Below are 11,964 nucleotides of genomic sequence, written 5' to 3'. Positions count from 1 at the left end.
TACTTCTTTAGTGATGTGAAAATAAAAAAAATGTATTTGTTGTTTTAATAACACCTAATAAACTTAAACAACAACCATAAAATTATATTATTATAAATATTTTCCAACCTAACCAAGAACCAAAAACATTATATAGCTACTTAACTAGTGATGTGAAAAGAAAAAAATGTATTTACTGTTTTTCACTATGAAATTAGCATTTTTGAAAAAAGGTAAAGCTTTACTTTTCTTTACAAAACCCCTACCAACCCAAACTTCGTTTACGTTCTAGAACAAGAAGGAGGATCTATTCGCTTTTCGCAGGGCGGGAGCGAAAACGAGATTGCAGAGATTTGCGAATTAGGGTTTCACCAGTAGCAGACACTCGAACCCCACGATCGGTTCTTCAGTCCATTGACGGCGCCAAGGTATGTTCCATTTTTAACTTCAATGGATTTCCACCCGCACATTCAGTCTTCCACACAGAGAGGAGTACACGCATTTCAGGTTTCTGGTTCAAAATCCAGTGTGTTTTTAGCAGCCACTCTTGTATGTTTAGGATTTAATCTCTGTGCTGCAATCTGTTACTGTTTGCAGGGATGGCACTGGCATTTGATGAGTACGGGAGGCCATTTATCATAATAAAGGGGCAGGAGCAGAAGACCTGAATCAGAGGCTTAGATGCTCAGAAGGCCAACATTGTGGCCGCTAGGTCCGTTGCGAGAATCCTTCGCACCTCACTCGGCCCCAAGGGAATGGACAAGATGCTCCAGAGCCCCGACGGCGATGTCACCATCAGTAAGCTTCTCTTCCATTTATTGAATCTCTATTTATGGGTCGGTAAAACCCCTTAAAAATCTAAAAATCTGAAACTAAGTAGAATTTATTTTAAAAAACTTATGATTCGTAAGTAGCAGTTACTTTAAAAAATTTATAGGTTTTCCGAAAGGAGTGAAATAAGCAAATACTCTGCGATCTGCTTACTCTTCCTCACAAACTGTGAGGCCCGCCGAGCTAGATGCTCTACATACGACGCTGACTGCCTACGAAAGCTCTCGAATGGGTGAATGCATTGAGATGTCACTAACATTGAGAGATAGACACTTTCCAGGGATCTACTTGGCGTAGAGGTACTTTTGGCGGGCTTTTCACTAACCAAGAAACTTCGTTTACAAATTATTTTTCTCAAAATAACACCAATTGCTCGACAGCAGAAGGTTCATAAAGAAATGGAAATAATAATTTTAAGAAGAATTTCGGAATAAAGAAATAAATTATATAAATGTCCACAAATGATGAAAGGACATTAGGTTAATGGGACTAAAACTATATATTGATGCTGGAGTGCTTAAAGGTATTCGCTGAAAAGGAGAGACTACAAATAAGATTTCAGATTTAACAGAATGACGAATGATAAAATAACAAAGGGGTGATTATCTCAATTGTTTGTAGCCAATGTTGTTGAGCATCTGGCTGGTTCTGGTTACGTGTTAGTAGGTAACCAGTTTAAATCCCCCAGATTTAGGTGCACTAGTCTATGTCAACAGTTTTACGAAGAATGCCATTCACAAATATGGAGAAGCATCTCTTGGATTTCCTTATCAGATTTTCAAGGGTTAGAATAACAGATAAACCTGATACAATGAAGACGAGCATCTGGCTGGTTCTGGTTACGTGTTAGTAGGTAACCAGTTTAAATCCCCCAGATTTAGGTGCACTAGTCTATGTCAACAGTTTTACGAAGAATGCCATTCACAAATATGGAGAAGCATCTCTTGGATTTCCTTATCAGATTTTCAAGGGTTATAATAACAGATAAACCTGATACAATGAAGAAGAGACTAATAGTAGAAGCCTAGAAAATAAATAAGTCCTAATTTATCTAAGCGTCAAAGGAGAGGTATGCAGGGCCATAAACCAGGCTGGATTCTATCCTGGCAAACTTTATTGAAGCTCATCGGACTACAAAGTTTGACGGGTTACGTGTGGAAGGGAGAACCCTGGTGATGGGTGTCTGTCTAGTGTCTACAAGATATAAGCTGAGAATTATAGCTTTTGTAAGATAGCATACCTAGATGGCCTTGTGGATTATCTGGATGATCTCAACTGTGCTTGGTAAGGGTGCTTCTGAATCACTGATCGTCTGTTATTTTTGCTCATGACTGGTGCATCTACCGGGTCATCGATGCTTCATCCAGCTGAAAAAATGATGCAATCAATCTAGTGGATCTGGGTCTGGAGGACTCATGCATGTCCTGCTCTTAGAGTATTTGGTTCGCTTTACTTTGTTCTTGAATAATGAACTCTGCTTTCACTGTTGTGTGGAGATTCCGGTCTTAATGGATTTTTTGTTGTCATTTCAAAATTTGTAGTGGAGATAGTGGACAAAAGCCATGCACTGCAACAATGCTCCCAGCCAGATAATTTCATTAAATTTTGGAATCTAATAAGAAAAATTGAAATCGAGTAATAGTTTGCGTGGGAAGCAAAGAAAGTGAGAAAAAAAATCTCTTAGCTTTGAGCTTCATTTATGTGTACTTTGTATAATGGCTACTTGGTTAACTTAGTAGGTCAGTCTTTATTATCTAAAATATGCATATTGAAGATTAGATATCACGGCAGTTTCTCCCTCTCATCGCCATTGTCAACATGGTCGTCAGTGAGCATCTCTACATGAACAGAGGATCTATTTGTCCTTTTAATGTTAACAAATTTATAGTTAATTATATAATAAATATTTTGATGTACATGTACATGAGGACTGATTGGCGCCGTGAGCAAATCCAGGCAAGGGTAGGGGGTTCAAGAATTTTAAGGAATGTTGCCTCTTGTTCATAATTGTTGTGACAATTTTTCTGATTACTGGAGGTTCAAGAATTTCAAGGAAGGTTGCCTCTTGTTCATAATTGTTGTGACAATTTATCTGATTACCTTGACCTCCCTGATTTCAGCATACGTGTAACTAGGAATGGCTATAAACCATAGTAGCAAAATTTGAATCCGAATATGTATTCAAATACAACTTAGTATGGAAAATACCTAATAAAGGAATGCAGCATGGTTCCAATATGGAAATCTATATTTCTCAGTATGAAAATAAGCGTTTTGTTCCATATTTTAGAAGAATTTCATCCTCAGAACACACTAAAACCAGAAAAAGCAATTTATTCTTTGAAAATTTTGCAATGTAGTTTATTTTTAAGTGTTTTCTTACTGTTATTTTTATTTTTTTGAGGTTTTTGCTCTATTTTTTTGGGGCTTATATGTTGATGGGTATCAAAGACATTATAAGGTAAGTGAACTGTTCTGTATCTGCATTGCAGTGAAAACATACTGAATTTTGTACTGTTGTCGAATTTCCATATAATAAAGAGCAATATGACCAAATCTTGCTACTATGCTATAAACTAGATTTCCAGCATTGAAATCCCCTTGTGTATTCAGCTATGGGTCCTGTGGATCATCTCGACTCCCTCCATGATAGTCCTTAGAACATATTCAGGTTTGTATTTGTTCAATAGAAATGTAGGGAAACACATATTCCTTTCAAAGGTGTAAGACTCTGTCACCAAGCAATATCTAATGTGCCTAAACATGGTTCTATCAACCTTATGGTTGTCTTGTGGTATTTTTTCTTGCTTCTCTGTTCTACACTACTTGGACACTCCATAACATTTTTCTACATTTTAATCATGCTATCCAGTGAGAAGATATACTTGAATTCTGAAAGGATATGTTATAATGTTGATACTACTTGTGACTGCACAGAGAGGCCCTGAGTCACTGAACAACCACCATTCTTTTGTGGAAAACTAGCTTCTGTATGAAGGGGTGTTACCTGCAACAATGCCTATGGACAATCCTGCAGAAAAATGGGCTCTGCTTGAAAGGTGTGTGATCCCTTCAACATGCCGATAGCTGATGGTTATAATTTTGAAACATAACCCAGAGGAGAAAGAAAGGAAACTTCTTCCTAATCGCGCACAGGGCAGCCCTTTCATATTGATTAAGCCAGATGCAACTACAGTTCCATGGGAACAAGACCAAAAGCCATCATCAAAACACAGTGTTCCATGACACTAGGAAATAGACCTTGAGTCAATCTGGTAAATGCATTATCTGTAACAGTAAGAATAGATGAACCGTATTCCTCAGTAACTGCTATTCCTCACATCTAGAATTTTGCACCCCTTGGTATCCTTAGTGAGTCTTTTCCTTCTTTCCAGAATGGAATTTTGAGTGTAGGTGCTTTTTTGATTGTTTCATTGCCTTCTTGTATATTATTGGTCTCTCACGTGCATTCATGGATAGGCATAGCCCACTAGATATCTGAGAGTCTGAAACAGGCTTGACAATTCTCCAAGTTTTGTAAACTTTTCTTGTCATTTTAGTATCTAGAGTCTTGTCTGCTATGGTTTGGAACTTCTTGAAAAAAATGTTGGCATTGGGGGTACACATGCTAGTTTTACATTTTTACCCAATATGGTGGTGTGTAGGGTATCACAAGATAATGTTTTGTTGGAAACACATCAGGATGGTTTTCCTGCTATTGATGTGAATGACTACTTATGTTAAGCATATTTTGCTCTATGCCATGTTGTAGGAGGATGCATACCTGGGATTGAGGAACACATCCTATGGTCTGAGGGATTTGTCCAAATTTTGGGGACATGTCTTCTGGCAACATATCATAGTTAAAATTAGGCTTAACAGCAATAGCCATTTGTATCAACAGCAGGAAAACCATCCTGTTATATTGTCAACAAATTTTACCTCAAGATACACTTGGATTTGTCGAGTATTCATTTCAAGCAGGTTAAAGTTAAAACTAGCATTAGTACCCATTGCTAACATTTTTTTTCAAGAAGCTCCATACTTTATTTGCAACTCCTATATCCAGGATTCAGGATTTGTCGGGGGGGGGGGGGGGGGGGGGGAGGTACAGAAATGTCCTGAACAGCTCGAGATGCTCCTTGGCTTGCTACCTGATGTCTGCATGATGCAAAATTTAAAGTTGGGGGACATCCCATGTTATGGTCATATGCATCTAATTTGTAAATTTCATTTTCCTTCACACCATGCATCTAATTTGTATTCTGTATGAGAATTAACAAAGGAATGATGCTCTTTTTCCTTTTTTCCGCTTTCCACAATATTTGCTATTTTTTTTGGTGAGTTTTCCATGTTCTAGATCCCACTTTGTTCCCACACACTCAAATTTTAGTTGCCTTGCTCTGCCACAATAATAATGCTTCAAATTCTTAGTTCTGGATTTGCTTATTCTTATTTTTAGATTTGCTTTAAACTGAATCTTTACCTGTAAATTGAGATGTAAACTTAGAGTTGTGTTTATAGATTCAGAAATAAAGTTGAGTTTTTGAAAAGTTCTCAAATGAGAGGCAAACGTTTTAGGCTAAGCACAACCATACCCTTTATTTTCCTCCCTTCCTATGGATTATAATTGATAATCTAATATTTTTTAACTTCATTTGATTCTCTGAAGTTGATTCCCTTCCTCCATTTTCATTAAAATCATCATGTTATAAGGCAAAAGGGCATACCTTTATATGAAATTTTGCCAGCAAAGAGTCCAAAATTAAATTTTGGACAATTAAATTTTCATGCAACTAAGCAACATTGCTTTTTAACAATACTCTTGGTTCAAGCAAGAGTGGTCTCCTTGGAAAAACAATAAATCTGACCATTTCAATTTTTTCATAATGTAATACCTTGTACCGGATATCTTTGGTTTATGCCTTCTAAAATCTTGGATACCTCATCAATTTTTCCCTTAGAGAAACACTGTTTTACAGAGTCAAAAAGTTAGTTTCACAACCTCTTCTAATTCTTTTGCCTTCTAATTGTAATGATTTTTCCACTTCACTGGTCTGAAATAGAGCAAACATTACTTCTGTGTATACTTTAACATGTACAGAGGATTTACAATCTATCACTTCTTCAAGAACTTTTTATGCCTCAATTTTTTTTCCTACCTTCCCAAGATGATGCATGCCATAGTTAAAACTTGCATGACTAGGAACAACACGTTCCCTAAGCATTTTGTTCAGTATCTGGGCAGCGGCTTGAACTTTCTTTGATTTGTAGCAAGCTTTGATGAGTGAATAGTACAGAGCATATGTGGGTGAGAGACCCTTTCTAATCATTATTGCCAGTTGATTCACTGCCTCGTCCACCATACCCAACTTGCATAGGCCTCCAATGAATGTCCTATAGCAAACTATATCAGGATTTAAATTTTTTCATCTCCATTAGATAGTTCCTTGCATGGTCCACTCTACCAGCATTGCACAAAGCATTGATCAATGCATTCAAATGGATTGTCCACTCTGAGAAAGGATTGTCCCTGATTTTAATATATAGTGTGACAAACCATATGTGATAGGTAGGTGGAAAACTTTTCTCGCAATTGACTAAGCCACGTCCTGCGAGCTAGACTTGAGACGGAAACCCTCGTCAGAAGTATATGCTTGGCTCTTTACCAAACAAATGAAGAGTCAATGAGGTTTTGTGTAATCACTTCTGGTATCGTATTGGGTTATTGTTAGAAGCGATAATTGGATTCGGATTCTCATCGAGTGAGTTGTTCTGCTTTCTCAATTTGAGAGGGTTGTTTGGAGGGAAAAACGAAAGAGGACAGACAAGAATAGTGAGGGGAAAGATGCAGAGGAAGAGGATTGAGAACATCGCCAGCAGGCAGGCTACATTTTCCAAACGTAGGTGGATTGCTGAAGAAAGCTTATGAGCTCTCGGTGCTCTGCACTGCAGAAGTTGAACTTGTGATTTTCTCCCCAGCAGGAAAGCTCTATGAACTGTTTTTTAGTGCAAATCCTACTATTTTGATTCTAATAATCATGGCTATGCAAACCTCATGAGATTCTTACTAATAACCCCGGTGGTGCAAGCCCTAGTAAGCTCGATGTTGAAAAACTTAGTGTAAAATCTCCAACAACAACATAATCAATACATGATGTCAAAAAAAATGGAGAAGCATCCAAGGTTCTTAAGCAATGATGTAATGAATGAGGTGGAGAAGCATCAAATTTTATTGAGCGATGGTTAGCTATACGAGGAAACATGCAATGTCATCTTCCTTTCATTTTCATGGATATAACTTAATATAACTTTCTTATGTAGAAAACATGGCTTATCTTAGGCTTAACCATGCATATAAAATACCACCTATCATCTTCATTGAAAAAAGAATGGTGTCTTTGTTCATAAATTTCAGTGATTAATCGTAGGAATGGCTATTATTCTCTATCAAACAAAATCAAGGACTAAGTAATGAAGATCTTGTTCGACAACAAAACTTATGATTATTAACTTCACATTAAAATTCACTTCATCTCTGCCACCTTCAAGGAAATCTTTGTTATCCATCACCATATTGATGTTGTGACTTGGTCCTTGAAAAACATTCAGCATGTTTGATTCATGGAAACCTTCAAGTTAGACAGTATATGTCATGCTAACTTGCAAGAGATTGGTGTGAGGTACATTGAGGCTTGCAGGGCCTGCCCTGCAGTTTGCCCTCATGAAAGCATAGAAGTAGATTATAACCAGTTTCTTAGGAAACCATGAATCCTTTCTAGCCTTGACATCTCTTTGACCAACAAGATATACAACTCCTGATAATTCAGAACACTTCCATAGTTCCAAATGTACATCACAAGAAGGAAGTAGGTGGCAAAAACCATTTATCCAACCATTTTCCCCCACTTTCATCAAAACTGCAGAAAAATAAATTAGCTTAGTTGATCCAAATAGAACAGGAAATCCAATCGCAAGGAATATATTTTTTGCCCATATAAGAACCATGACAAGAGTCACTAGGCTTGTAGTCACCATAATCATCTCTACCTTTGCAATGCCATACGCATTTGATATCTCGACCGCGCTCTTAAAACAATCACATACCAAGACACACATTATCATTAGAACCCAGTTGATGACAAGAATGTAGATCTGACCCATGAACCGTCGGGATGTGTGAATTATTTTCAATCTGGGAAAGCATCCTAGGGCCATGGACATTTTAATAGATGAAATTGTTGCTGAGATCATTGCCTGGCTTGCAATCATGGCAACAACACTAGCTATCACGAAGACTGGCCAGATAAAACCATATGGAATTGAAGCAGAGAATACGTTCTCCACCACAGAGGGATGCTTCATAAGATATGCAACTTGATCCATGTAAGCCAATATTAGGCATGGGAATACTACACATGTGAAGGCTATCTGGATGGATCTTACTGAGAAGTGACCCAAATCAGCAAACATAGCTTCAGCTCCTATTATGCATAACACTCAACCTCCTAGGGACATCCATGCTTTGATAGTGTTCCTCTTGAACAAGTAATAGATATAAACAGGATTGAATGCCCTTAAAATTGTCATGTCATGTTAAATAATATTGTAAAGTAAAATAGAACCAATAGAGAAAAACCATATCATGAGTGCCAGAGAAAATGTCATGCCTACTTTGCTTGTACCAAACTGTTTTATGCTGAACAAGATCACGAGGAATATGATTGAGACAATGACCACTGTTTTCAACTTTAGTATTTTGTCAAATATTAAGAAATGTGAAACATAATATATATGTTAAAGAAGAAACATATTATATATCTTCAAGGAGAAACATATAATGGTAATGCAAAGTTTTAAAAGGTATGTGATCCTTAGGCTTATTGGAGAGTATATAAAAAATTTCACACCTTTTTATGAGATATGGGAGGAAAACATGTTAAAGATTTTTAATAAATATAAAATTTCCAAAATGATGCTAGTTACGTGTGATTCTTTTTTCATTGTTTGTGATTATGAAAAATGAAACTCAATGTTTTTTCATTAGTGCACACATATTTCATTATATAATTGCATATAGAAAAATCATTCCAGAGCCGATAACAATAAAAGTGAAGAATTTATGGTCCAACGTTATATTTAAGGGAGATGTTTGAGGATGAATTTTGAATTTTGTTTTTCATTTTAAGACATTTGGAGCAAATATTAGGAAGGACTTTGAGAAAGGATTGTCCTTGATTTTCGAAAATGGAGTTGTTCCTTTCCAACCATATGCCCCAAGTGACCATCAAAGGGAGAGATCATATGTTTTTTGGATGTTTTCTTTATAGCCATTTTTTTACACATATCCATAGAGTACCCATGCCATTGATCTGAATTACTTGTTCGTTTTTTTTTAACCAAAATTTTTAACCAAACAAGAAAAACTAAAAAAATGCCTCAAGATCAAAGACTGAAACAAAGACCTATTGACATACCTTTTAAAGTATGGAAAGAACTTGTAAAATCATATGAGAAGTTGGATGCACAAAGAAAAGCCAGCAATGAGAGCATTCAGGTATTGATTTTTTCATTAAACATTATTTAGAATGTATTAATACTTATAAGTATCTTAGACATGTATTTGTGTGAAAATAAATTGAATTGGTTTATGTTTAAGGACAAGGCATCCAAGGCGAGGTTAACCAAGACAAAAGTCACTCATTGTAGTGGCCAGAAAGGTTTAAAAGCACTGATAACAACCTTTGTAAGTATATTAAACATGTGATATTTTTTTAATAAATTTTGTACTAGAAGAAAGTCATTGTTATCTAATTTCTCCCTATTTACTGATTGATAGGAACTAAAATATGGAAGACCTCCAAATCATTTGGAAAAGGAGGTGTTGCAGCAAAAGAGATGGGTTGAATTTGTTGTTTGGATGGACTCTATGGTATGTAATCTTAGTTGGATTTCCAATATACTTTTAAACCATATTTTCATTTTATTTTTTAGTACTATTAGATATTATATCTTACCTCATTTTATGGTTAACATTGTATAACAAAAACATGCAGTGTGTTATGTAATTAATACTAACATGTAATATTGATTTTTTTTGTCAGAATGCTATAGGTAATGATTGCCAAGACGATGATCCAAATTATGTTCAACATATATCAGGAGATGATGAGGATGAGGATGAGGATGATGGTGGTGAAGGAGGAGATGATGATGATAGTTGCGGTGTTGGTGATGATGTGGATCAGAGTAATGAGGATGGTTAAGATGATCATGAGGATGATCTTGGTGGTGGTAGCTAGGCATGCACATGCATTGTTTTTTATGAAGAAATTATTGTGTAGAATGACATTGTTATGTTTAGATGGGTGTTGTGAATTTACCCTATATCAATGAGACATTTTGATTTTGTAATCATACGATGAGTTTGATTTATGTATGTTGTTAATTTATCGTAGAATAACGATATTCATGAAATATTTTGATTTGTTAATCATATTTGAATTTTACTTGTTTTGATTAAAAATAATACTGATTTTATTAGTATTATGTTGCTATTTTATACATGTTTTGAAAATTGTTAATGACACATTGTTATTTTTTTGGATGGATGTTGTCAATTTCTCTTAAATTTCTTTACAAATGATTTTGAATTGTGATATCTGCTTTAATGATATTTAGAAACTATCATATATTTCACTATGAATCTATAAAGGGGGTCATATATGTAAAGAAAAATATACTTTATATAAGAAGTCAAATGCGGATGTAACCATGGATGCAAAATTGAAAGTAAAATTGGATGTTAAACTAGGAATTAATACAAAATGCAAACAATTGACATACAAAGTGTTTTAAATTAGAAGTGAAAAATTGTGCAATAGTTGACACAAAGAAGGGAACAAAACATGGCATACAAAAGGATATCAAATTGGGAAAAAACAAGGACACATAAATGGGCACCAAATTAGATGCAAAAAAAGACAACAACTAGATGTAAAATAAGATGCAAAGTTGAGCGTTAAAAAGAAGCAAAAAATGTTATAAATTAATATGCCAAATGATGATGCAAATAATGGTGTAAATTTGGGATGCAAACTTGGGTGCAAAAAAGGAAAAAAAAAAGATGTAAGAAAAGACATAAAACAAGATGCAAAATGGGGCTGAAAAAAGGTGAAACCAAGGATGCCATATTGGATGTAAAAAATGATTCCTAATCACATGCAAATTTAGGCTCGAACTCAGACACAAAATTATATGCAAATGTGGACACAAAATGAGGCAAAAAAATATGCAAATTTGGATGGTGAAAACGATGTAAAACTAGACACCAAAAAAATGCAAAATTGGATGAAAAAGTCGGTGTAAATAATGGTGCAACATTGGACACAAGTAGACACAAAAAAATGGTGCAAAAGGGGCATAAAATAGCTTAAAATTGGATGCAAAACTTGGTGAAAAAACAAATACAAAAGTAGACGTAAAAAATGGCTCTAAATTGAATGTACCATTAGACACAAAATAATATGCAAAGGTGGACACAACACATGACTCAACATAAGATGCAAATATAAATGCAAATTTGGATGCTCAAAATGATGTAACATTAGATGCAAGAGATGGTGTTAAAAATGATGCAAAATTGGATGAAACAAATGACGCAAAATATGGTGAAAAATGAGATGGGAAAAATGGAGACAAATCAAACGTAAATGTGGATGTAAAAAATGGTCCAAAAAAAGATGCAAAAATGGGCACAAAAATGGATGCAAAATTTGGTGCTAAATCAAATTCAACACATGGTGCAAAGATAGGCACCAAAGCTGGTGCAAAAATAGAAGCAAAAACTAGTGTAAGACTAGATACAAAACCTGGCGTAAGACTAGATGCAAAAACTGACACAAAATGGATGCATAAAAAGACGTTAAATTGGATTCAAAATACAGTGTAAACTTGATGCAAATGATGGTGCAAAAATGGAAGCAAAGAATGACACAAAATAGGAAGCAAAAGAGAATGAAAAATAGATGCAAAAAATGACACAAAACTAGAAGCAAAACCTGTCATAAAATAAGATGCAAATCTTGGTTCAAAATTTGACGCAAAAAATGATGCATAGTTTGGTGTAAAAAATGATGCAAAATCTAGCGTGAA

The 11,964-nt window shown here is 35.3% G+C and overlaps 1 protein-coding gene across 1 annotated transcript; it reads left to right on the top strand.

Moving 5' to 3' along the window:
• Positions 1-263: 263 nt before the first annotated feature.
• On the top strand, positions 264-10,263 carry LOC149222980 (uncharacterized). The gene is made up of 5 exons (XM_089383206.1): positions 264-407; positions 577-777; positions 9,470-9,556; positions 9,650-9,742; positions 9,915-10,263. Exons 2-5 carry the CDS (start codon positions 661-663, stop codon positions 10,074-10,076), a joined length of 459 nt encoding a protein of 152 aa, XP_089239332.1. The 5' UTR covers positions 264-407; positions 577-660; the 3' UTR covers positions 10,077-10,263.
• Positions 10,264-11,964: the final 1,701 nt, after the last annotated feature.

This window comes from Pinus tabuliformis, chromosome Q (assembly GCF_031772625.1).
Source record: "Pinus tabuliformis cultivar Carrire ecotype Pingquan chromosome Q, CPIR1, whole genome shotgun sequence".
In the NCBI taxonomy this organism is placed as follows: Eukaryota; Viridiplantae; Streptophyta; class Pinopsida; order Pinales; family Pinaceae; genus Pinus; species Pinus tabuliformis.
The sequence above is the reverse complement of the archived record's forward strand: the minus strand, read 5'-3'. Positions and strand labels throughout refer to the sequence as shown.